The 24,389-nt window shown below is 40.4% G+C and overlaps 1 protein-coding gene and 1 long non-coding RNA gene across 10 annotated transcripts in view; both read right to left on the bottom strand.

The window, feature by feature from the left end:
- Positions 1 to 24,389, bottom strand: part of LOC133830764 (serine protease SPPA, chloroplastic) — a 77,512-nt gene that overhangs the window by 38,611 nt on the left and 14,512 nt on the right. For 4 of the 6 annotated variants that reach the window (XM_062260831.1, XM_062260832.1, XM_062260827.1 and 1 more), the window contains exons 8-11: positions 24,018 to 24,131; positions 5,875 to 5,944; positions 614 to 768; positions 280 to 385 (exon numbers count right to left, since the gene is read on the bottom strand). In XM_062260831.1, the coding sequence (XP_062116815.1) occupies positions 280 to 385; positions 614 to 768; positions 5,875 to 5,944; positions 24,018 to 24,131 (445 nt within the window). The remainder of the gene's footprint in view (positions 1 to 279; positions 386 to 613; positions 769 to 5,874; positions 5,945 to 24,017; positions 24,132 to 24,389) is intronic. The other 2 variants (XM_062260829.1, XM_062260830.1) reach the window with 1 other exon arrangement.
- On the bottom strand, positions 999 to 5,868 carry LOC133830765 (uncharacterized). Of its 4 annotated transcripts, none has more exons than XR_009892215.1 (3): positions 1,847 to 5,868; positions 1,586 to 1,747; positions 999 to 1,465 (listed from the first exon to the last, which is right to left on the bottom strand). It is a non-coding gene; the product is annotated as an uncharacterized LOC133830765 (long non-coding RNA). The 4 variants fall into 4 exon arrangements; XR_009892214.1 differs by having other exon boundaries at positions 1,586 to 2,110; positions 2,235 to 5,868; XR_009892213.1 differs by having other exon boundaries at positions 1,586 to 4,094; positions 4,264 to 5,868.

Below are 24,389 nucleotides of genomic sequence, written 5' to 3'. Positions count from 1 at the left end.
GTGCCAGTAGGGATTGCTCATTATAAGTAAAGAAAAGTATTTCCTTCCACTTGTATTCTAGTGTAATTAGGAATTTGTTACCTCTTTCGTTAAGGATAATAGTAGGTCTATTTCTTTCCCTCTACTACAAATTTTCTTGAATTCTACCGATTTTATCTCATGCAATGAATTCATAAATAATTTTTTTTCTCTGTTTACACATATAGAAAGCTTGATCATTGCTTACTTACACTGGATAATATATTATATATTCTAAAATACACAATATGGGAAACTTACTTGAAAGGTCGATTTTCAGCTGCAAGAAGTTCAGCATATTTTCCCCTTGATAAGATCTCCTTGTTGAAGCCAATTTTCTCATAAAGGTTTCCAAGGTTAAATTTCCCTACAAGAAAAGAAGAACAGAATTAAGGTATCCGGAAAGCTTTAATATAGATACTTATTTGCCATCTCATTAGTAAGAAAACTAGTATAAAAATTTAATCATTTCTTAATCAATAAATAAACGAGGAAAAGAAGTGATCAGATATTCCTCACTTTCTCCAGGGACAACAGATCAGTCAACATATCTTTTTTGTCTATTAATTAATTTTGGAACAAAAATGGCGTTCACCTGTCACAACTCCAATTGATCCAGTTAAGGTTAGATTTTCTGCAACAATGGTATCTGCTGCCATTGCCATGTAATATCCTCCACTTGCAGCCAAATCAGACATGGATGCAACTACAGGTTTTGATGCAGCCAATAGTCTGATCTCTCTCCACATTCTGCACATCATAAACAGTAAACACAACAGGAAAGACAGACTTATGCACACAACAGTCAAATGAGAAAAAACAATACTTACATATATGTATCTAAACTAAGCAGCTCATATTTTTGTCTTAACAGGTATCAATCAAAAAGTTCCAAGTACACAAAAATCTATTTAAGATACTACAAATATATAATATTTAGTAATATTATATTACTGGTTCTTTCCTTTTTCAACACTCCCCTCAAGTTGGTTTAAAAATGTCCTTCATAGCTAGCTTGTCAAACTATTTTGTAAAAAGTCTCTTTGTAAATATATCAGCTATCTGTTCTGTTGTAGGAATGTAACGCTTGCATATTTGACTAGCTTTAAGTTTCTCCTTAATGAAAGGTTTGTCTACTTCCACGTGCTTCGTTCTGTCATGGAGCACTCGATTGTGAACAATTGAAATGGAAGCTTTATTGTCACAATACACTTTCATAGGCAACGGATAAGAGACTTTCAACTCTTCTAGAATTCTTTTAATCCACAAAACTTCACACTCCAGATGCAACTGATTTGAACTCATCCTCTGAGTGGCTTCTTGCTGATAAATTTTGTTTCTTGCTATGCCAAGTGACTAGAGTTCCTCCAACAAAGGTACATTGGCCTGAAGTTGAATGTCTATCAGCTAAACTCCCAGCCCAATCCGCATCTGTGTAAGCTTCCACCTGAAAATAGCCATGATTGTTGAATAGTACGCCTTTTCCAAGTGATCCTTTTAGATATCTGAGAATTCTATAAACAGCATCAAAGTGTACTTATCCAAGAGAGTGCGTGAATTGACATACCATGCTCACGGCAAATGCTACATTTGAACAAGTATGTGACAAGTAGATCAATCTTCCAACTAGTCTCTGGTGCTCTTCTATTTAGGACATCCTCTTCCTTAGAAGGCTAATGTTTCAAGTTGGGTTCAATAGGTGAATCGGCTGGTTTACATTCTGTCATTCCTGTCTCATTAGGCAAATAAATAACATATTTACGTTGATTTACAAAAATACCTTATTTGGACCTAGCAAACTCCATTCCAAGAAAGTATTTGAGTGTACCCAAATCTTTGATTTCAAACTCAGCTGCCACTTTTTCTTTTAGTTTTTTCAATTCTTCATTGTCATCACCTGTCAGAATTGTCACCAACATAGACAATCAAAATAGCTACCTTGCCTTCTCTCCAATGTTTATAGAACATGGTATGGTCAGCTTGGCTCTAACTGTAACCACAACTCTTTACAGTTTTCCCAAATCTCTCGAACCAAGCTCTAGGAAACTTTCCTTATTCTACAGACTGTTTGAACCTATTTTTTCCTTGAAACCTGGTGAAAGATTCATAAAATACTTCTTCTAAATTTCCATTAAGAAAGCATTTTCTACATTTAATTGGAGTAGTTGCCAACTGAAATTTACAGCTAAAGATAACAAGATTCTAATGGAGTTTACCTTAGCTACTAGAGCAAAAGTTTCTTGATAGTCAATCCCATGCGTTTGAGTAAACCCCTTAGCCACTAATCTTGCCTTATACCTTTCTATACTACCATCAGCTCGCATTTTACTGTAAAATCCCATTTACACCCTACTATCCTTTTTTTTAGGTCAGTTACCAACCTCCCAAGTACCACTTCTCCTAAGAGCATTCATTTCTTCCATCACTGCTAATTTCCAATTCGGATCCTCGAGAGCTTCCTAAATATTTCTCAGGACAAACAAATTTGAGATTTTAAAGTAAATGATTCATGGTTGGAGGAGAGATATCTAATGGCTATAGGAATGTCAAGATCAAATGTCACTTGTCTAGGAGGTGACACGGGAATAAAACATGAAGGATTAGAATTACCTATGATATTTGGAGGTCTAGTTCCCAAAGGTTAAGATTGGTCATTGCAAAGAGTAGGCTGACTTCAATGACGAGGCATTCTCTGAGTATAAACCTGAAGTTCAAGATTAGTTTGTAGAGCTTCTCCCTTGTCTTAGATACAATAATACTTGGCACTATAGTCCTAGAATTTTCCATATTATCTATGTTGATTGTAACAATTTTTTCTCGACTTTGAAGAACAGAAGAATGCTCTTGATAAGAAACAATCAAATTAGGCAAGGGATTGGACCATAGATGCCAAAAATTGTCTTCCTCTTTCATTTTATTCTCCACTTGAAGAGAATTTCTGTGAAAATAGGATTTATTTTAATAACATCCATACTAACATTAAATTTTCTTGTTTGGGGATTATAGCATTTGTATCCTCATTTATTAAAAGCACACATTGGTAGCCCTAGGATCAAGTTTGGACTGATTATTACTAGGAATAAGCACAAAGACAATGCAGCCAAAAAAAAAAACAAAGGAAAATTTGAATACATTCGTGATAAAGGAAATTCCTTTTGAAAACATTCTATTGGTGTGCTATATTTTAGAGCACAGGCAGGCAATCTATTAATTAAATAAGTAGCTGTTAAAATAACGTCTCCACAAAGATACTTTGAGACATGCATAAAGAACATCAAAGCATGTGCTACTTCAAATAAATACCTAATTTTTCTCGGCAATTCCATTTTGCTGAGGCCCCTCAACAATAGAAGTAGATTGATGTTGTATTCCTTTTTCTTTTAGAAAATTACTCAAAAATTTATTAAAATAATCAGTTCCATTATCAGTGTGAAGAATGCTGATTTTTTTAAAAAATGAGTTTCAATCATTTCGTAAAAATCTGTAAACAATTTTTCAACATCAGATTTTTCATTCATCAAGTAAACCCAACATAAACGAGTATAATCATTAATAAAGGTCACAAATTATTTTTTTCTAGATAAAGTAGGAACTCTAGATAGTCCCCAAACATCACTATGAATTAAACAAAATGGTTTTGTTGGAGCATATGGTTTTAAACGATAAATATTGCGATGACTTTTAGACAAACAACATCTTTCACAACATAAACATGAAAAACCAAAACCTTTAAATAAAGAAACAAGTGTTTAAGAAAAGAAAGCTAGGATGTCCTAGTCTTAAGTGCCAAAGCATTATTTGTTCATAAACAAAATTAGAACTAACACTACTAAAGCCTTTAGCCATTTTATTGCTAAAGATGTTGTCATCAAAGTAAAGTAGTAGAGGCCATCAATCACAGCATTACCAATCATCTTTCCTGAGTTCTGGTCTTGAAATTCACAATAAAAATCATAGAAAGTGACACAACAATTAGAAAGTTAATTAACTTACATAATAGAGATTGCATGATAATTGAGGAACGTGAAGTGCAGATATAAGATCTATATTCTGAGTTAATTTTATTAGACCTTTTCCTGTAATAGGTGAAAAACTACCATCAGCAATTCTAATTATATTAGAACCAAAACATGGTGAATAAGTATAAAATAAATTGGATGAACTAGTCATATGATCAGAAGCACCAGAATCAATGATCCATGGAGTAAAATATAAATGGCTAGAAGAAACAATTGGGGACACTACCTATTTGTGCTAGAGAAACACTAGGAATACCAGATGAGGAATTGAATTCAGCAGCTTCAAAAGATGATCCATCTGCTCCTTGTTGAAGGGACTTGTCTTGACTTCATTTGTAGTGGGAATGAAGTGGTTGTTCCGGTCACCAGGTCTACTGCTTTTCCAATTTGGTGGTTTGTCGTGAATCTTCCAATAGGTCTCACATGTGTGGCGTGGTTTATTGCAAAAGTTGCACCAATCGTGGCTTCTCCTCAATTTTCCGCTGATAAGCAGCAACTTTATTGGTTGAGGCCTCAACACTAGCAAGGGTGGAATTTTCAATTAGTCCCATACTTTCCAAGCATGACATGACGACGCCTCTCTTCCCTTTGAACCTCAACAAACACCTCGCCAATTGGGTTAAGAGGGGTTCTACCTATGATTCTCCCTTGAACTTCATCAAATTCAACATTATGCCCTACAAGAAATTTATAAATACGATATGCCACCATGGTTTTCTTGTTGTGTTCAACATCATCAGTAAATTTTCATTCAGTCATTAAACAGATCCAAGTCTTGCCAAAGATGTTTCAAGAAATTAAAACACTTGGTAACTAAATCTTTCCCTTGTCGAATCTCACCAAGCTTCAAAGTCAATTCATAGATTTGGGATTGATTTCCTAAGTCAGAGTACATCTCATTCACATTGTTCCGGAGGTCCATAGCCGTGGAGTAGCACATGTAGTTAGAGCTGATATCCTCATCCATTGAATTCACGAGCCAAGTCATCACCATTGTGTTTTTTGCATCCCAAATCGAATAAGTCAGATCCTTCGGTGTCAGTGCCTTCGTTTCTCCTATCAGGTATCCAATCTTTCCTCTCCCTCTGATATACATCCAAATAGATTACGACCAACATAAAAAATTATTCCTATTCAAGCGAATAGTGGTGATTTGAACAGGATGGGATTTGGTATTGGATTGGTGAGTGGTGTTCTTTGTGGCAGGTTGGCTTGTAGGGACTAGATTAGTTTCAGATGACCCTTCAGACATGGCTGGGAGGAAAAAGGCTTCGACAGTGGGAAAAAAATAGGACTTACGGTGGCTCTTTTAGTGGGGATTTGATACCATGCTAATTTGTGTAATTGTACGATTCTATTGATAGAGAAAATAAAGGCTTTAAATAGGCTGATACAAGCTGTATACAAATCTGTACAAATTTGCTATTAATTACCAAATATTCAAGGTCAACTCTAAACCTAAGAATCTGGAAAATCATATAAAAAAAAGGAATCGTACTATTCGGTTTCGTAAAGAAAGATACCTAGCAAATATACAAAATATTCTACAAATACATAATATTCAGTAATATTATATTACTGATTCTTATCTTTTTCAACAGTTCTCTCTTTATTATTTTTTAGTTACCACAAGAATATTTCTCACTTTAAGCGTTCAAGAGAGAAAATGGTAAATTCAAAAAGGATTTTAAGGAATTAAATCAAATATGGAACAGCAGCTTTCAAAAAATAATTCAAGTAACTGTGAAGCAAAATCAAACAACGACTTCAGTAGTTGCATGTTTGGCTGCCTCTTTCATTACAAAAAGATTAGGATAATATCTACACCAGCACTTACAAATCAGAAGCAAGAGCATCACCACCAGGGCTATCAATTCGGATAATAGCAGCTTTATATCTTTTAGACTCTGCATAGGAGAAAACATCCAAATGATTGGGGAACACATAAATATCTATATATATATAGGGAAATTTCACTTTTTATACATACTAATATGTACAATTACAAAAAAATCTTAGCACTATTAACTTTTTCAAATTGATGCTAAACTTTTCCCATATACCCACAATATCCTTCTCATTTTTCCACACTCAAAAAATTCAACCTCAGTCTTCTCTCTCTATACACTCTCGGTTTCTCTCTCTCATTCTCACAAAAATCCCCAAAAAACTGTCGAACTCCCACCTCCGTCGAGCCCCCATCTCTGCCGAGCCCGCATCTCCGTCGAGTTGTCAAGCCCCCACCTTCTCCCATTTCTCCGTCGATCTCGAGACCCACGGCGAACTCCCATTTCTCTGTCGAACCCGAGACCCACAGTGCATATTTCCTTCAAAGTTTCAAAAACAAAGGTAAAATCTTGAACCCAAATCCATATTTGCTTTATATTGTTGTTGAATCTGTAATTTGTGGAATGGGTTCATTGATTTTGTAGGAAATTTTTTCTGGGTTTGAATCAGTGGCTCGATAGGTTCGATAAAGGTTCGACAGAAGCTCAATTAATCTATGGCAATATATGAAACTAGCTCGATAGGCTCGATTATGGTTCGATAGTAGACTCGATATGGTAGTTTGAACAGTTCGACGGTGGATCGATAGGAGCTCGATGGATCTATGGTATTAGAAGCTCGATTGACCTACAACAATATATGAAACTAGCTCGATAGGCTCGATTATGGTTCAATAGTAGGCTCGATAGGGCAGTTTGAACGATTCGATGGTGGATCGATAGGAGCTCGATGGATCTGTGGTATTAGATTACAAGGGCTCGATAGGTTCGATATTAGACTAGACTGTAGCTCGATGGTTATTTATGTAGACAGATGTTATTTAGCTCGATAGACTCGACACTGACTCGATAGTTTCGATAGATTTAGGTTGTTGATATTGCTCGATAGGCTCGATAGTTGCTTGATAGGGTATGTTGCAGCTCGATAGAGCTCGATGACAACTTATTTTAGTGTTTTCATGAAATTTTTTTGATTCTGTTTAACATTCTGTTTTCTTACCAATTTTTTTTCATATGTTGTTGTAGATGCCTAAGTTGCTTGTTTCGTTCAGTAATCACTTTCCTGGTCGAGTGACATATCGGGGTAGTAGTACTTTAAATCACATTAAGACTAGGTTTGTGGAGCTCGGGCTGCTTGAAAGGGCTAAGGAATCCCCTTTCAAGCAGTTCTTTTTGGCTTCGAAGTTTAATTTCTCCGGAGTCTTGGTGGATCAATTGCTCTTGAGTAAAATCGCCAGCAACAACGAAGATGAGATGCATTTTTTCTTGGGGTCGAAGCCTTGTAGATTCGGCATGGGAGAGTTTGCTTTGGTGACAGGGTTGAATTTTAGTACCTTCCCGTCACCAAAAGAGTTGGAAGAGCGTAATCTCAGCGACCGGTTGATAAAGGAGTATTTCAACGATGCTGAGAAAGTAAAGCTCTCACAGGTGGACCATGCTTTCAAGACTTGTACTGTTGTAGAAGATGGGTACAAGCTTGGTCTATGTTTGTTGGTTGAGGGAGTTATGAATGCCATAGAGGGCAAGTTGCGCATAGCGCGAGATATTCTGAAAATTGTTGAGGACGTAGAGTACTTCTTCAGCTATCCATGGGGGAAGTACTCTTATAGGAGGCTATTGCAGTCTTGTAAGAAGGACATGGTAAAACAAAAGGCTAACTATGACAACAAGAAGGATGCCAAGGTGCAGCAAGAGTCCAAGTACAGTATGTATGGTTATGCCCCAGCCTTACAGTATTGGGCATATGAGGCTATTCAGCAGCTTGCGACGGAGTTTGTTGTGAGCTCGGGAAACATGGTCCCGAGGATGCTTAGTTGGTCGCATAGGAGGAACAAGGATTTCACCAAGTCCGTCATCTCACCGATGTTATCGAAGAAGAATGTAAGTTATATTTGATTGACATTAAACAATTATTTTTTATATATATGCTTATTTTTTATGATTATTTGAGTTAACCAAATGTTTTATGTTGTTTGCAGTTGATCGTCCTTCCGATGTTGAAGCCTCGACCGGCAGAAAAAGACTATTATTTGTCGTTGATAGAGGGAGATCTTCGTCTTTATCCTGGGCTTGGCCAGTATCCCTCGGAGGCTGATGAGAAGGAGGATGCGACTTTTGAGAAAATCGCAAAAATATTTTCTCAAGCAGCCGAGGCAGCCAAGATATTTGATGATGTTGCCCCGGAGGAGGAGGTTGCAGGTCCCACCCCTCTTGTTGCCCCAGCCTCAACCCCAACATCAGCCCCAGCCTCAGTCCCAACACCAACCCCAACACCAGCCCCAGCCCCTGAGCTCAGCGACTTGATTGAGCGATTGGACCGAGTCGAGGGTCGACAGGAGACCATTCTGAAGAACCAGTCAGTGATCCGGACATAGTCAGTCACATCCTGACGTTTATTAAGGAGAAACCGAGGGGCTTCAATGAAGATTCAGACTCAGAGCCATTGTATATTCCTCTGGACTATGTTGATGATCCAACCACGCCTCCTACAATCATTGTGACACCTGATGCTGGGACTCCAGGAGTCGTTATTGTCAACCCTGAGGATGTTGTTGGGGTTCAGTTTCAAAGGACTAGACGCCAAAGACGCAAGCCAGATTAGTTTGAGGACTACACCGATCCCACGAGGAAAAAATATCCTCTCAAAAAGCCAGATCACAAACAGTATAGCACAATTTCCAAGTGGCTGCTTGGAGACATCCCCAACAAGACCCCGAGGGATGTAAAGACTGGGAATCACGGTCCAACGTGGTTTCTGACGTGGAAGACACCCCAGTCGTGGCTTAATGATGGGGTAAGCCATTTATACCTAATGACTCGATAGTGTTAGAAATTATGTTTTGTTTTCAATTTTACAAGTTCTGTTTTTATTGACTCGATATGAGCTCGATAGGAGCTTAATGGGGGGGGGGTTTCCAGGATTGATATGAACTCAATGTGAGCTCGATAGTAGTTCAATATGGGTATTAAAATAGGGTTGTTGTTTACTGTTGGAGATTAACTCGATGTGTGATTGATGGAGCTCGATAGTAATTCGATATGGGTGTTAAATTAGGGTTGTTGTTTACTGTTGGAGATTAGCTCGATGTGAGCTCGATAGTAGTTCGATATGGGTGTTAAGATAGGGTTGTTTACTGTTGGAGATTAGCTTGGTGTGAGATAGATGGAACTCGATAGTAGTTCGATATGGGTGTTAAATTAGGGTTGTTTACTATTGGAGATTAGCTCGATGGAGTTCGATAGTAGTTCGATACGGGTGTTAAAATAGGGTGGTTGTTTACTGTTTAAGATTAGTTCGATGTGAGCTCGATGGAACTCAATAGTATTTCGATGTGAGCTCGAAAGTAGCCAATTATAATGATTGCTAACTTTTTATATCGTATTCTCTTTGTAGCATATTGATGCGGCAGAACAAATGCTTCGAATGCGTCACAAGTATTTTCTCAATATATATCGACAGAATGCAGTTGTGATGAACATGTATTTCTCACAAGTGATACCTGCCCGATATGATCAGTACAAGAAAATTGTCGACAACACAAAGTATAGGTGAGATTCGGACGTTATGTCCATGTTGACCGGCATCGAGCAGTAGTTTCTGGCATCTTGGGGAGGAGTTGAGGATGTATATTGGTGCCAAAACTATAGACAACAACATTGGTTTTCCATTGAGGCTACTATTTCTAGTTGGACCCTCATTGTTTATGATTCATACAACTCGGTGATTAGTGACGCAAAGCTGGAGGAAATTATGAATCCATGATGTTTTTTGCTTCCTTCTCTATTAATGCAGAGTAAACTGTTCACCAATAGCTTGATGTTGAAGATTCCTGCAGCAGGAAAGAGGCCGCATCAGTTCACATGGCGTCGCAAACAGAATCACGAGCTCACTCACTCATAGAGAAGGTAACAAACATCATCTTCATACTAAATTTGTTTCTAACTAAAATTATAGTAATGTACACTTAATGTTTACCTTTATTTTTTAAAGCGGAAATTGTGGTGTGTATGTTGTCAAGCATATTGAGCATCTAATGGTCGGCCTTTCATTGGAAACTATCTGCGATGAAAATATGGAGGTGTTCAGGAACAAGTGGACCATAGACTTGTGGTGTCAAAATTTATTACGTTGATGATTGTATATATACAAGGTCTTTAATTGTGTAGTTTTTTGTTCACATTTTTTTGTAACTTTCATATGTCTATTATCAAGTTCATATCAAACATTATCGAACTAATATCGAGCTTCAATCAAGTAATATCATTTTCATAACCATTATCCAGCTGTTATCGAACTAATATCGAGCCATATCGAACCATTATCGAACTACTATCGAGTTATATCGAATCATTATCGAATTATTATCAAGTTATTTGAAGTCAGTTCAGAAGCTAACAAACATATTATCGAGTTCAAATCGAGCTACAATCGAGTTAATGTCGAGCTACAATCGAGCTCATCGAGTTTACATCAAGTTTAACATAACTTTTAAGAAAAAACAAATAAAAAAGAAGGGAAAACAACATAGGTTATTAATACAACAAGTCCAAATGAGAAAAAATAGTTTATAGCCTAGCTTTATATAGCCCTGTTGTGGCCAAGCCCACCACACATGCTACATTTGCGCTCTTTTCGAATGATTTCACCACTCAATGGATAGCAGTTTGTCTTCCTTCTTCCCACCTTCTTCTTCTTCGGTTGACCAACTGGTTGATTTCAACGGGAACCCAAACTTGCATGTACTGTATGTTCTCGAGAACTTCCTAATCATCCTCGTTGTCAGTTGGGTAAATGATAGGCCACCAATAACTTTTGTTTATGCTAGGAAACATGGGAACAAAGCTGGGATGAGGGGCAGCGAATAGTTAGTTATATGAGGGAAATTATGGTGAGGGGAGGTGTAGGATTCCAAGCTGGGAACTAGAATATAAGGAGAGAACATGACATGTATAAGGTGTGGATTGTGTAACCAGAAACTTGGGAGAGGCTAGGCTCTCGAATTCCTAGTGTCCTATTGAGACTTAATGCAATTTCATTACATTTCGACCATTCTGTGCATTTCTACTGTATTCTGGGTTGTTTCTTTTGCTGGAACTGTTTGATTGCAGGAATTATCTACCAATAGTGGTATCAGAGCACTACGATCCGTATGGCACCAAAGAAGGATTTGCAATTGGAATCGATAGAAGGGAAGATGGAGGAGATTCAGTCGGAGGTTTACCGAGAATTACAGGAAGCCAGATCTGAGTTTCAGCAATTTCCTAAAGAACTTGATCTGCTGAAACAAGAGATGCAGAGGTTGCCAGTAATGGAGAAGAAGATGGATTATCTTGTCACTCATCTAGCGACTTTATTGCGAACCCAGGGGCAACATACGCCAGCTGCAGCAACGGGGAGTACCGACCAACACGTTCAGCGGAGTTTGGAGGAAAGCCCAGCTGAACAGATTCCTCCAGTTTCGGCGGCCAGAAGTATTCCGCCAGCCACGGGATCGGCGCCACCGCCACCTTCGATGCAGCGGGTATCTTCGTTTGGGGAAATCAACACAGGCCATGATTTTCGGCCGGTGAGGATGGACCTGCCCCTATTTTCGGGAGAGCAACCCGATGGATGGATATCTAGAGTGGAACGCTATTTTTTGTTGATGAGGATGACTGAGCAGCTTCAGTTAGAATCGGCTATTGTGGCTCTGGAGGGGGATGCTTTGACATGGTTCCAGTGGGAACATCATCGCCAACCGATTACATCTTGGGCATCATTGAAGAGGTTGATATTACAGCGGTTCCGGGAATCTCCAGTTGGCTCCATATCTGAAGAATTGCTATCCATTAACCAGACCACTACAGTGAAGGAGTATCGGGTCAGGTGGGAAATGCTTGCCGCTCGGGTCCCCGACATCCCGGAACACATTCTGGAAGGAAGCTTCATGCGTGGCCTCAAGGATGAGATCAAGGCTGCTCTTCACGTCCTTCAGCCTATTGGGTTAGCCCACATCATGGACACCGCCCAGAGAGTAGAAGAAGGGCAGCAACTCTTTTATTCAGGCCCATTTTTTCGGCCCAGTTCACAGAAGACTGCTCATGGACAGTCGGCCCAGATTCGAAATGCCCCTGTTCTTTCACGCACCCAGCAAACCACGTTTACAGCTCCCTCGTCCACAACTTCGCATCCTCAGCCGCGCGCAGCTTCTCCGGCGTATGGCGCCGGTCAGCAGAACAAGACTCCGGCGTTTCGCCGCCTCACAGAAGCAGAATATCAGGAGAAACGGGCCCGAGGCATCTGTTTTAAGTGTGACAAAAAAAATTTCAGAGGGCATGAATGTGATCAGCGGGCATTGCAAGTGTTGCTATTATCAGATGAGGAAGATGTTCAACTTACAGAGGAGTCCCCTCCACCCTCGCCGGAGTCGGAAGAAATGGTGGTCACTGAGGAAACCTTAGCTACCTTATCACTTAATTCACTGGTAGGTATATCATCGGCGCACACAATGAAGTTGGCGGGGCATATAGGGCAGCGGCCAGTTACGGTTCTCATCGACAGTGGGGCAACCCACAATTTCATCTCCATGGATGTTGTTTCAGCAGCGGGCCTTCCTATTACAGCCACCACTTGTTATGGAGTATTGTTGGGCACGGGTGGAAAAGTAAGAACGGAGGGTATATGTGCGCAAGTGGAGTTGGATCTAGGGGCGTTGCGGGTAATCACAGATTTTCTGCCACTCGAGTTAGGGGGAGCTGATGTGATATTGGGTATTATGCGGTTGGAGACGTTGGGCAACATGCAAGTTAATTGGAGAACCATGATTATGAAGTTTGAAATGGCGGGAACGTGGATAACTTTGCAAGGTGATCCAAGCCTATGTAAGTCACCGATTTCGTTGAAGGCGATGATACTTTCAGTTGAAAAAGAAGCACAAGGATTTTGGGTCCATTTTGGGGCGTTATCTAAGGAAGAGGACGTGAATAATGGTATTCAACCCGCCCAAATTACCGCTGTTTTACAGCGTTTTGCCGCTGTCTTTGGGTCACCACAGGGGCTGCCTCCAAGCCGAGGAAGGGAACATGCCATAGTACTTAAAGCGGGAACGGAGCCGGTGTCGGTGAGGCCATATCGGTACGCTCAAGCCCAAAAAGATGAGATAGAAAGGTTGGTTATGGAGATGTTACAAGCAAGGATTATTAGGCCAAGTACTAGCCCTTTTTCGAGCCCGGTTCTTCTAGTTAAAAAGAAGGATGGTAGCTGGAAGTTTTGCGTTGATTATCGGGCTTTGAATAGAGAAACGGTGGCGGATAAGTTCCCAATACCCATCATTGATGAGCTGTTGGATGAACTCCATGGAGCACAAGTGTTTTCGAAGTTAGATTTGAAGTCGGGATACCATCAAATCCGGGTGGCAGCAAGGGATATCAAGAAAACGGCCTTTCGTACACATGAGGGACATTACGAATTTCTTGTCATGCCGTTTGGGTTGACAAACGCTCCAGCCACCTTCCAAGCGTTGATGCATCAGGTTTTTCGTGACTTTTTACGCAAGTTTGTGCTGGTTTTTTTTGACGATATTTTGGTTTACAGCTCTTCCATGGAGGACTATGCTCACCACCTTTCTTTAGTTTTGGAGAGACTGCAGCAACATACACTTTATGCCAACCAAAAGAAGTGTTTATTTGCTCAAAAACAGGTGGAATATTTGGGTCATGTAATTTCAGGAAACGGCGTGGCAGCGGACCCAAATAAGTTGGCAGCTATGGAGGATTGGCCCATTCCAAAAAATATTAGGGAGCTGCGGGGATTCTTGGGTTTAACAGGTTATTATCGGAAGTTTGTGCAAGGTTATGGACGGATAGCAAAGCCATTGACGGACCAGCTGAAAAAAGACGCTTTTGGGTGGACAATAGAGGCACAAGAGGCGTTTTTCCAGCTGAAGAAAGCCATGTGTTCGACCCCGGTTTTGGCGCCGCCAAATTTTTCTGCACCATTTGTGGTGGAAGCCGATGCTTCGGGCAGTGGATTGGGGGCGGTATTGATGCAAAATGGGAGGCCAATCGCTTTTTACAGTCATGTATTATCCGCTAGGGACCGTCTTAAATCAGTCTATGAGAGGGAATTGATGGCTATCGTGTTGGCTATACTTAAATGGCGTCCTTGTTTACTTGGGAGGAGGTTTGTGGTGCGAACGGATCAAAAGAGTTTGAAGTTTCTGTTAGAGCAGCGGCTTGTGGCTTTGGAGCACCAAAAATGGCTCACCAAGCTCCTTGGGTACGATTTTGAGATCCAATACCGTCCGGGTTTGGAAAACAAGGCGGCGGATGCCTTATCTAGATTACAAGGGGACGTTACTCTTGCTGCCATCTCAGTCCCACATCTTATTTCCATACCGGATTTACAAGCACACATAGCCACAGATCCTTTTTTAGCTAAGGTGATTGAGGAGCTGTCAATGGGCAAGTCGTGTGGTGGGTTTTCATGGGTACAAGGTTGTCTCAAGTTTGGGGGCAAGTTGGTCTTACCATCTTCGTCCCCTTTTATTCCACTGTTATTAAATGAGTATCATGGCAGCAAGATAGGTGGGCATTCGGGGGTCTTTAAAACATTCCAAAGGTTGGCGGCGGATCTATATTGGAAGGGAATGAAAAAGGATGTGCAGAAATACGTATTGGAGTGTGCGGTATGCCAACAAAACAAATATTTAGCTCAATCGCCAGCGGGTTTATTGCAACCATTACCCATTCCGGAACAAGTTTGGGAGGACATTTCAATGGATTTCATAGAGGGGTTGCCATTGTCGAATGGGTTTGACTCTATTCTTGTGGTGGTGGATAGGTTGAGCAAGTATGGTCATTTTATTCACTTGAGACACCCATATTCAGCAGCATCGATGGCGGCTGTTTTTTTCAAGGAAGTGGTCAAACTTCATGGGATCCCAAGATCCATTGTGTCGGATAGAGATAAAATTTTCACGTTTCAGTACTTAGGAGGGCATTGGGACCCAATCAGCAGGCTAGCTCAATTCCTCCTGGATTAACGGCTGATTTGGAGTGGCTGCTGGAGCCGGAGGAGCTCTTGGAGGTTCGGCCAGGCACACATACGGAGTCCCCGCAAGCGCTCATCAAGTGGAGTAATTTGCCAGATTTTGAAGCCACTTGGGAAGATTTTTCGGTGATTCAAGACCAGTTTCCTCACTTTCACCTTGAGGACAAGGTGAAACTTCTAGCGAGGGGTATTGATAGGCCACCAATAACTTTTGTTTATGCTAGGAAACATGGGAACAAAGCTGGGATGAGGGGCAGCGAATAGTTAGTTATATGAGGGAAATTATGGTGAGGGGAGGTGCAGGATTCCAAGCTGGGAACTAGAATATAAGGAGAGAACATGACATGTATAAGGTGTGGATTGTGTAACCAGAAACTTGGGAGAGGCTAGGCTCTCGAATTCCTAGTGTCCTATTGAGACTTAATGCAATTTCATTACATTTCGACCATTCTGTGCATTTCTACTGTATTCTGGGTTGTTTCTTTTGCTGGAACTGTTTGATTGCAGGAATTATCTACCAGTAAATTGTTTTTTTGTAAGATTCCTTCCACATCTCAGTTGTGTAATATGAGGAACACAGTGAGTAAATGTTGACATCGCGCAGGATGGCCGCAACCACACCATGAATATAAGGGTAACCCATTATTTGAAACTGGCCACAGGAGCATGATTTGGTCAACAAATTCACCTCACCATCACCTTTTGGGTCTACCACATGAAATTCGAACTGTCCAAGAGGATGGACTTTCCAGTACCTTGCTTCATCAGCAATGCCTAAGACATCTTTCTCATATATATTGTTGCTAATTTGGATGTGCACTTCTCCACCTCTTCATTACGCGCAGTAAACCATGACTGAATTGTGAAACGAATGAATTCCACAAAAGTAGTGACTGACAAGGTTCTTACATCTCTGGTTTTGTTGTTGAAACTTTCAGCGTAGTTGTTTGTCATTACATTGTATCGATTCCCAGGAAAGTAAGCACGAGTCCACTTAACGAAGTCAATACCCTCGAGATATTGAGCTATGGCAGGATCCATTTGCTTTATATTGTTGAAGAACTTGTGAAATTTTGACTTCCGAAATGCACATGCTGCATTCCACATCTCATTGTGACAGTGATCAGTCTTGAACTTAGCGATTACATTCATATTTATGTGATGGTAGCATGCGACGTGGTAGGCATCGGGGAAGACCAACTCAAGAGCATGAATAATGCTAACATGTCTGTCTGATACAAAAGCCAGATTATCAACAACTCCAATGGCTTCCTTCAATTTCATCATGAAATACTTCTAAGAAGCATAATTCTCACTATCAACAATCGCCAACGCAATTGGATAAATGTGATTATTCGCATCCAATGCGACAGCACACAACATGTGGCCACCGTACCTTGACTTCAAAAAAGTGTCGTCCACACATATAACAGGACGACATGATGTAAAACCCCTTCTACAAACTCCAAGCGAGAAGAAACAGTAAAGAAAACGACCGTCATCTATGACAAAATTAGTTATTGTACCTGGATTCTTTTGCTGCAGCATGTACAAGTAAGAAGGTAACTTGGAGTACGATTCTTCAAGTGTCCTCTAACATTACTGAGTGTCTTCTCTTTGCATCTCCAAGCCTTCATATAACTCATATCGATCCCAAAATTATTCTTAATATCCTCCTTTATGCTGTTTGTTGGGTAGCTAGTGCCCTCAGTAACATATTTGTTCTTGATAAGGTTCCCAATGACCGAAGGTGCTGCTTGACGGTGGTCTTTCTGTCGCAATTCTAGTGAGCAAGTATGTACACTATTATAAACAGTGACCTCAAACATCTCCGATCGCGCAACTTTTTTCTCTTTTATTCTCCAACCACAATCAGGATCCTTGCAGGTCATATACAACACATCAGTACCAAACTTCTTAACCATAAACTCAAAATTATTCTTCATTGCGAAGAGAGCTGCTTTGGTTTTCAATTCTATCTTGTTCTCAAAATTCTTCCCAAGGTGTAATTCTCCCAACGGTACACCGGATGAGGGTGATTCAGAACGACTAAAAGCCGTGATATCTTCTTTTGTAAACATGGGAGCACTCCATTTTCTGTGATCTTCTGATTAACATATTGGAACGTTCCCTGTATAGTTATATTCTATTCCACCAGGACGACTAGAGCTGGTGCCAGGTGTTCGACGTCCTTGACTTGGTGGGTTCGCCCATACAATAGGACGTATTGGCTGTTCTTGTGCTTGTTTTTTTTTTTTTGAAAAGAAGAGTCAGAGGTCAGAAAGACCTCCTCTCAAAATCAATAATAACCCTCACTTTTGGCGAAGAAATACCGTGGAAACAAAAATAAGACAAAAACAAAGCCCTAGAAAAAACCAGAACAAGAAAGATTAAGACCACAAATACTTCCATTCCCTACAAAGATCCAAAAAGAAAACATCCTCAAATCCTTTCGACCTATATACCCAGGTAGCCACCCAGAATCTAATTTTATCCCAAAGGGAATCAACAGAACAAGAGAACTCATCAAAGATCTTGCTATTTCTTTCCAACCAAATAACCCAGAAAGTTGTCAGCACGGTACTTTGCCAAAGACGAGCCATTCTCTTCTCTCCCTCTAGTTGACACAAGAACAGTTGCGAACACGAAGAAGGCATACACCAAGATACCCCAAACTCTTTTAACACTTTACTCCACAAAGCCGTGGAGAAAGAGCATTCAAGGAAAAGATGGGTAATTGATTCACCATTGTTTTTACAGCAAACACACCAACTTGGTGACAAATATTGAAAAGGTCTTCTTCTCTGCAAAATGTCGAAGACACTTAATTTATTCGAAAATAACAGCCAGCCAAACACTTTCACTTTGTAAGGGACCACACTCTTCCATAACCTCTTAGCCCAAGGTAACTCTAGACCTAAATTAGCACAGGACAAAGTTTGAAAGGCAGTCTTGCAATTGAAAAGTCCACTAGAATCTGGAATCCATATCCTCTTATCCTCCAAAATCTGGGGTAAATCTACAAACTGAATCAAATTTAACAGCTCAACCAAACTTGGAATCTCCCAATCAAAAATATTCCTTCTGAATCTAAAGTCCAAACAAAGGCCTTCCGAACTGTTGATCTCCTCCCCCACTACCAAGTCCTTAATCAAATAATTCTTGGCCTCCAATACCCTGAACAAATCTGGGTATTTCAGTTTGAAAGATGAATCACCAATCCAAACATCCTCCCAAAACCGAATCCTGTCTCCCCTTCCTACTTTAAAATAGACCAAGCTTCTATACTCCTCATACAAAGACGAGATGTCTTTCCAAGGGCCACGAGCCGAAAATCTTCCTCCAACATTAGTGTCCCAATGGCCCCCATCACTCCCATATCTGCTTCTGACTACCCTATGCCACAAAGAAGTACTCTCCATAGGAAACTGCCACAACCACTTGAAAAGAAAAGCCTTGTTCCGCAACGCTAAATTTCCAATACCCAAGCCCCCATGACTACGTGATTTACAAACTTCGTTCCAAGATACCAAGTGGTCAGCCCTTGAATGTTCCGCCCCTTCCCACAAGAAATCCCGCATTAGCTTTTCAATAATCCCCACCACACTCTCAGGGATACAGAACAATGACAAATAATAAACGGGGATTGAAGACAAAACCAATTGAATAAAAGTCAATCTGCCACCTCTAGACAAAAAAGCGCTCTTCCAAGAATCCAAACGATTAGCACAATTCGAGATAACAGGCTCCCAAAAACCCTTGGAACGAGGAGAATCTCCCAAAGGAAGACCCAAATACTGAATTGGCCATTGACCTACCTCACAACCTATCTCTTTAGCTTGCCGTTCCACGATCTCCTCATTCAAATTAATTACCAACAATTGACATTTCTGCAGATTGATAGATAAACCAGACACCACACTGAATACCTTAAGGATATCCAAAAGTACAACCAAAGACTCCTCATCGTTCACAAAAAATATCGTGTCATCGGCAAACTGAAGATGACTGACATCCACATTATCCTTTCCTACTGAAAAACCTCTAAAAGCTGAATTACTTTTAGCCGTATCAATCATTCTTCCCAGAACATTTGCTACCAGAGTGAACAAGAACGGGCAGAAGAATTTGGTCTCCTGTGGATCGGTCAACATTCCTGGACTCACTTCAGTTTCTTTTGTCAAATGGTGTTGGGCAAGTCAATCGATGGAAAGGAAAATATCATGTAAATATGAGTGGATCGATGTTGAAGGAATTCCTCTGAATTTGTGGAACTTTCAGGTTTTTGAGATGGTTGGTACAATCTGTGGAGGGTTGTTAGAAATGGATGGAGATACTTTAAAAGGGAAGAATCACTGCCGTGCTTGCCTCAAATTGGTTGGGGATGACTTTGGCTTCATTCCCAGCTGCATTACAGTTCCGGTTGATGGGGAAACTATATCCCTGCGACTGTTTAGAAGCCTTCACGTTGAAGGGAAGCGTCCTAAGCATTCTAGACTAGTGTGGATGAGGATAATCCAATCGAAGTCTTTCAGTGGTCAGAAATGTCCAGCGAAGCTCATTGCGAAGGTCTCAAAGGGCTTCAGTCGTGGAAGAATGGAGTCTAGGGAGGAAGCCGCTGGTGGTAGGGGAGGAGTTACAGTGGCTGGCGGCGATCTGGGAGCTTTTAATGCAGAGCAGTTAGAAGCGCCTCTCCTGGCAGATTCCCAGGGTTCACGTAACTGGTGCATGCCATTAAAGGAGATTTTTAAAAGATTAAAGTCAGACTTATCTTTTAAAATTTCAAAAAAGCAAGACACGTGTTCAGTTTTAAAAAAGGAAGAGATCTCCTTTTTCACGTGGCAGTTGGAGGGTTTAAAAGTTTCTTTCTTGACCAAGGCATTGGGCTGGATCTCAATTTTTAAGGCTGATGGGCCTTGTTTGTTCAAAGTTGATTTAAGGATAAGGGCTCTCTTCAATCCAAGGTTGGGTTTTAATTTTCTAGGCCACGAAATTGTCGCTGGGCCTCTTTTTTCTGACTGTATTAGACTCCATCGAGGATTTAATCCATTGGGAAGGGGTAGATTCTCTCATGGACAAATTAATTTCTAGAATGATTTGTTCAGGAAGATCCAGTCTAGTAAACATTGTGTCTTGTCGAAAAGCACAAAGGACAATGAATCACAACTTGAAGCATACTTGAATGGCTGGAAGGTGTATTCCCGCAAGACTTCTCAAAGGAGCACAGTAAGTCCTGTCTCAGAAGAGGAGGAGGGAGGGGCCATGTCTTTCTTTGACCCTGTTTTGGAGGAGGATAATTTTATTTATCCAGTGGTTGAAAATCTTGAATCTGGAAGCTCAAAAGAAGGATTTATCGATGTTCTTTCCGATGATGGAAATGTGAACGGGGATGATATAGGATTACAAATTAGAAGTTTGTGGGAGGAAAATATTAGGAAAGAAGATTACTTGCTTGGCGCTGAGGTCAAGGATGAGGTACTGGAGGAAGGCTCTACTCAGGAGAACATGAATGAGGTACTGGTGGAAGAGACTACACAGGACAATTCAGCAGCTTTGGGCATCTCCGCGGGAATGGAGGACAAGAGTTTGTCTGAGTCTCTTAGACTTATTAATTCCATGCATTCTCTAGGTATCTCGGTCATACCTTGTGTCTTGGAAGAGGTAGATAAAGGGGGTTCTGTAAGTTTTTCTCAGAAAAGTCATCGCGAATTACGGAAGCTCAGCTTTAATGTCAACTATGACAAAAGAAAGAGGAATGTTGGGGGGTATAATTTTGACTTATGAAGATTCTTTCTTGGAATGTGAGGGGTTGTGGTTCCAAAGAAAAACGTAAAGCGATTAAGGAGTTAATATGCAAAGTTAATCCAGATATTATTATTCTTCAAGAGATTAAAAAGGCGTCTATAGATAGGAGGTTCATTGGAAGTATTTGGAGATCTAGGTTTAAAGGTTGGATTCTTCAGGAGGCGATTGGTCGATCAAGAGGTACTTTGGTGGTCTGGGATACAAGGAGTGTTTCCGTTATTGATTCGTTAGTTGGGGATTCATCCGTTTCTATCTTCTTGAAGGCTGAAGGGAAGGAACCGTGGTGGCTCTCAGGTGTTTATGGACCGGTAGTGAATGGTAAGAGAGACAGTTTTTGGAATGAATTAGCTGGTTTGAGTGCTATTTGTGGTAATAATTGATGCGTTGGGGTAGATTTTAATGTGGTTAGGAGGGTTGATGAGAAACTGAATAGCAAGTCAAATACAAGGAGTATGAAGAAGTTTGATGCTTTGATTAGAGAGTTAAAGTTGGTTGACCCTAAACTGCAAAATGGGCGGTTCACGTGGTCAAATTTTAGACTTAAGCCTGTTTGCAGTAGACTGGATAGATTCCTACATACTCCTTGGTCAGGACTATACTCCTTCGTTCGCCAGGAAGTTATGGTTCGAATAGTTTCTAATCATAGTCCGGTGGTGTTAGACACGAGCCCTCCTCCGTGGGGTCCTGCTCCTTTCCGCTTTGACAATTCTTGGCTGGAGCATAGGGAGTTCTCTAGCTATTTCAAGCAGTGGTGGGAGTCGCCTAAAGTGCATGGTTGGCTGGGTTGTCACTTTATGTCTAAGCTTGCAATGGTTCGAGATAAAATAAAGAAGTGGAGTCGGCAGGTCTTTGCGGCTAGGAAAGTGCAAAAAATTGTGCTCGAAAGAAGGTTGCTTGATTTAGTCAGATTAGAAGAGGGGGGATCGTGGAACGACCATTTTCGAATATAGCATTCTAAGGTAAAGGAAGAATGGCAGCAGATTGTCTTTGAGGAGGAAAGGAGTGTTTGGTTTAAAGTGAAGTGTCAATGGGCCAAGAAAGGGGATGCTAATTCCAAACTTTTCCATAGTATCCTCAGTGCGCGGAAAGCGAGGAACTTTATCTCTAGGATTGAGGAAGAAGATGGTACTGTTTGGGTTGAAGATGAGGATATTGAAAAGGCTATTTTGGGTTTCTATTCTGCTTTGTATTCAGCGGTCCCCAGAGAATGGATTGGAGTGGAGGGCATTTCGTGGTCACCGATCTCAGCAGTTATGGCTTCCTTTTTAGAGCGGCCTTTCGAGGAAGATGAAATCAAACAAGCGGTTTTCACATGTGATGGATCTAAGTCCCCGGATGGGTTCTCCATGGCTGTGTATCAAAATAATTGGGATGTTGTCAAAAATGATCTTCTCGCAGTCTTTCAAGGTTTTTTCAACGACGGAATCATTCATGGAAGTACCAATGAAACGTTCATTTGTCTTATTCCTAAGAAATTAAATAGTTGTCGCGTGAGGGATTATAGGCCTATTAGCGTGGTGACTAGTCTTTACAAAGTAATATCAAAGGTGTTGGCTTATAGACTTAGGGGGTTCTTTCGGACACAATTGCGGAATCACAAGGAGCTTTTGTAGAAGGTAGGCAAATTTTGGATACAGTTTTGATCGCAAATGAGGCAGTAGAGGAGTACGGGAGCAAGGGTAGGAAGCGTTGGGTTTTCAAAATTGATTTTCACTAAGGCTTATGATTGCGTGGATTGGGGATTCCTTGATTTAGTTATGAAAAAGAAAGGGTTTGGCGATCTCTGGAGAAGGTGGATTCGTGGTTGTCTTTCCTCCACTTCTTTCTCAATATTTTTAAATGGTCGTCCAAGGGGAAAGTTCAAAGGTTCAAGGGGTCTGCGGCTGTTCTTGTGCTTGTTCACTTGCAAATGTTCAGCTATTGGATCGTCATTCACTGAATTGTATCCTAAGTCCTCATTATATTCAGCTACTAGATCGTCATTCACATAGGGGTTGTACTCATATTGGTTGTCCCTCAAGTCACCAATAGGACATCCCAAAGTACTGGCTGTTCCCTCAGGTCCAGGAGTGGAATATAGATCTGCAATGACAATCTTTTTAACAGGAGTGACACACAAGGCCAACCTTTCTTTAGATGTTACCCCTAAGAATGCACGGATACCAAGATCACTTTCAACATGAACGGGTGTAAACGGTTGGTCGCCGCATGTGTAAGGAACCTCCAATTTCAACCCATACATCTGTTTATCAACTTTAAGTTCCTTGTGCAATATGTCAAGAAGTTGCAAGTACGTTACAATATCCTCCATCGGTTTCACCATGCATTGAGGGTCCTTGAAAATCTACTTATTCCCTTGTAATTCTCAAACACCATTATAGGAAACAAAAACGTAGACAATGGAACCTGTGTTGGAAAAAAAAACCATTGAAATTGTCAAGAATACTATCAATTTTTTAGAAATTCATGAAAAAGTACATTATCGAGCTTTATCGAGCTATAATCGAACACTATCGAGTTACCATCGAGCCCATAATCGAGCTCTTATCGAGTTAGTATCGAGCTGCCATTTCTTAAACCGAACATAAAACCTAACCAAAACCTTTATCGAACCCTATCGAGCTCCTATCAAAAAAACAACTACACTAAATACTCTACGGTCCAATCGAACCCTTATCGAGTTGTCATCGAACACCATTGAGCCCATAATCGAGCTCTTATCGAGTTAGTATCGAGCTACCATTTCTTAAACCGAACATAAAACCTCCGTCGAACTCTATCGAGCACATATCGAGAAAACAACTACACGAAATATTCTAGAGTCCAATTGAACCCTTATCGAGTTTCCATCGAGCACAATTGAGCAACAAAACCTAAAACTATCGAGCTATAATCGAACTATATCGAGCAGCATCGAGCTCATAAAGAACCTTCTTCTACATACCATCGAGCCCTTATCGAACCGACATCGAGCTCCTATCGAGCAAAAAAGTTGCAGGAAACCCAGAAAAACGTAAATCGCAGAATATCTCTAAAAAACCCAAAAATAACACACCAATATAGACTCAAATCTATTCAATATAACCAAAAATATTTAAATAAATAATACCCAATACATAAAATAAAAAAATTTATTACCCATGGTTTTTCTCCTCCAAAAACCCTCATAATGAATGTTGCCTTTGATATAAGTGATTTCACAGAGACAATGGAGATGACTTGCAACAATTTCGACAAGAAAATCATACAAATCTGGAGGTGTTAGGGAGGATTTCGTGAGAATGAAAGAGAGAGGAAGATAAGATTTTAGGATTCTTGATATAATGTGAGGGGTATTTTGGGTATGATAGGAATGTTTAGCATCAAATTGAAAAGATTAATAGTGGTAGGATTTTTTGGTAATATTAGGCATTATTAGATATAAATAGTGAAATTTCCCTAAATAAATACATACATGCATATTACAATAACCAGTACTAAAGACAATGCAAGCAATAGTATATTAATGTG

The sequence above is a fragment of the Humulus lupulus genome, chromosome 4 (genome assembly GCF_963169125.1).
Source record: "Humulus lupulus chromosome 4, drHumLupu1.1, whole genome shotgun sequence".
NCBI classification, from domain to species: domain Eukaryota; kingdom Viridiplantae; phylum Streptophyta; class Magnoliopsida; order Rosales; family Cannabaceae; genus Humulus; species Humulus lupulus.
Note: the sequence above shows the minus strand (reverse complement) of the source record. Positions and strands in the feature narration are given on the sequence as shown.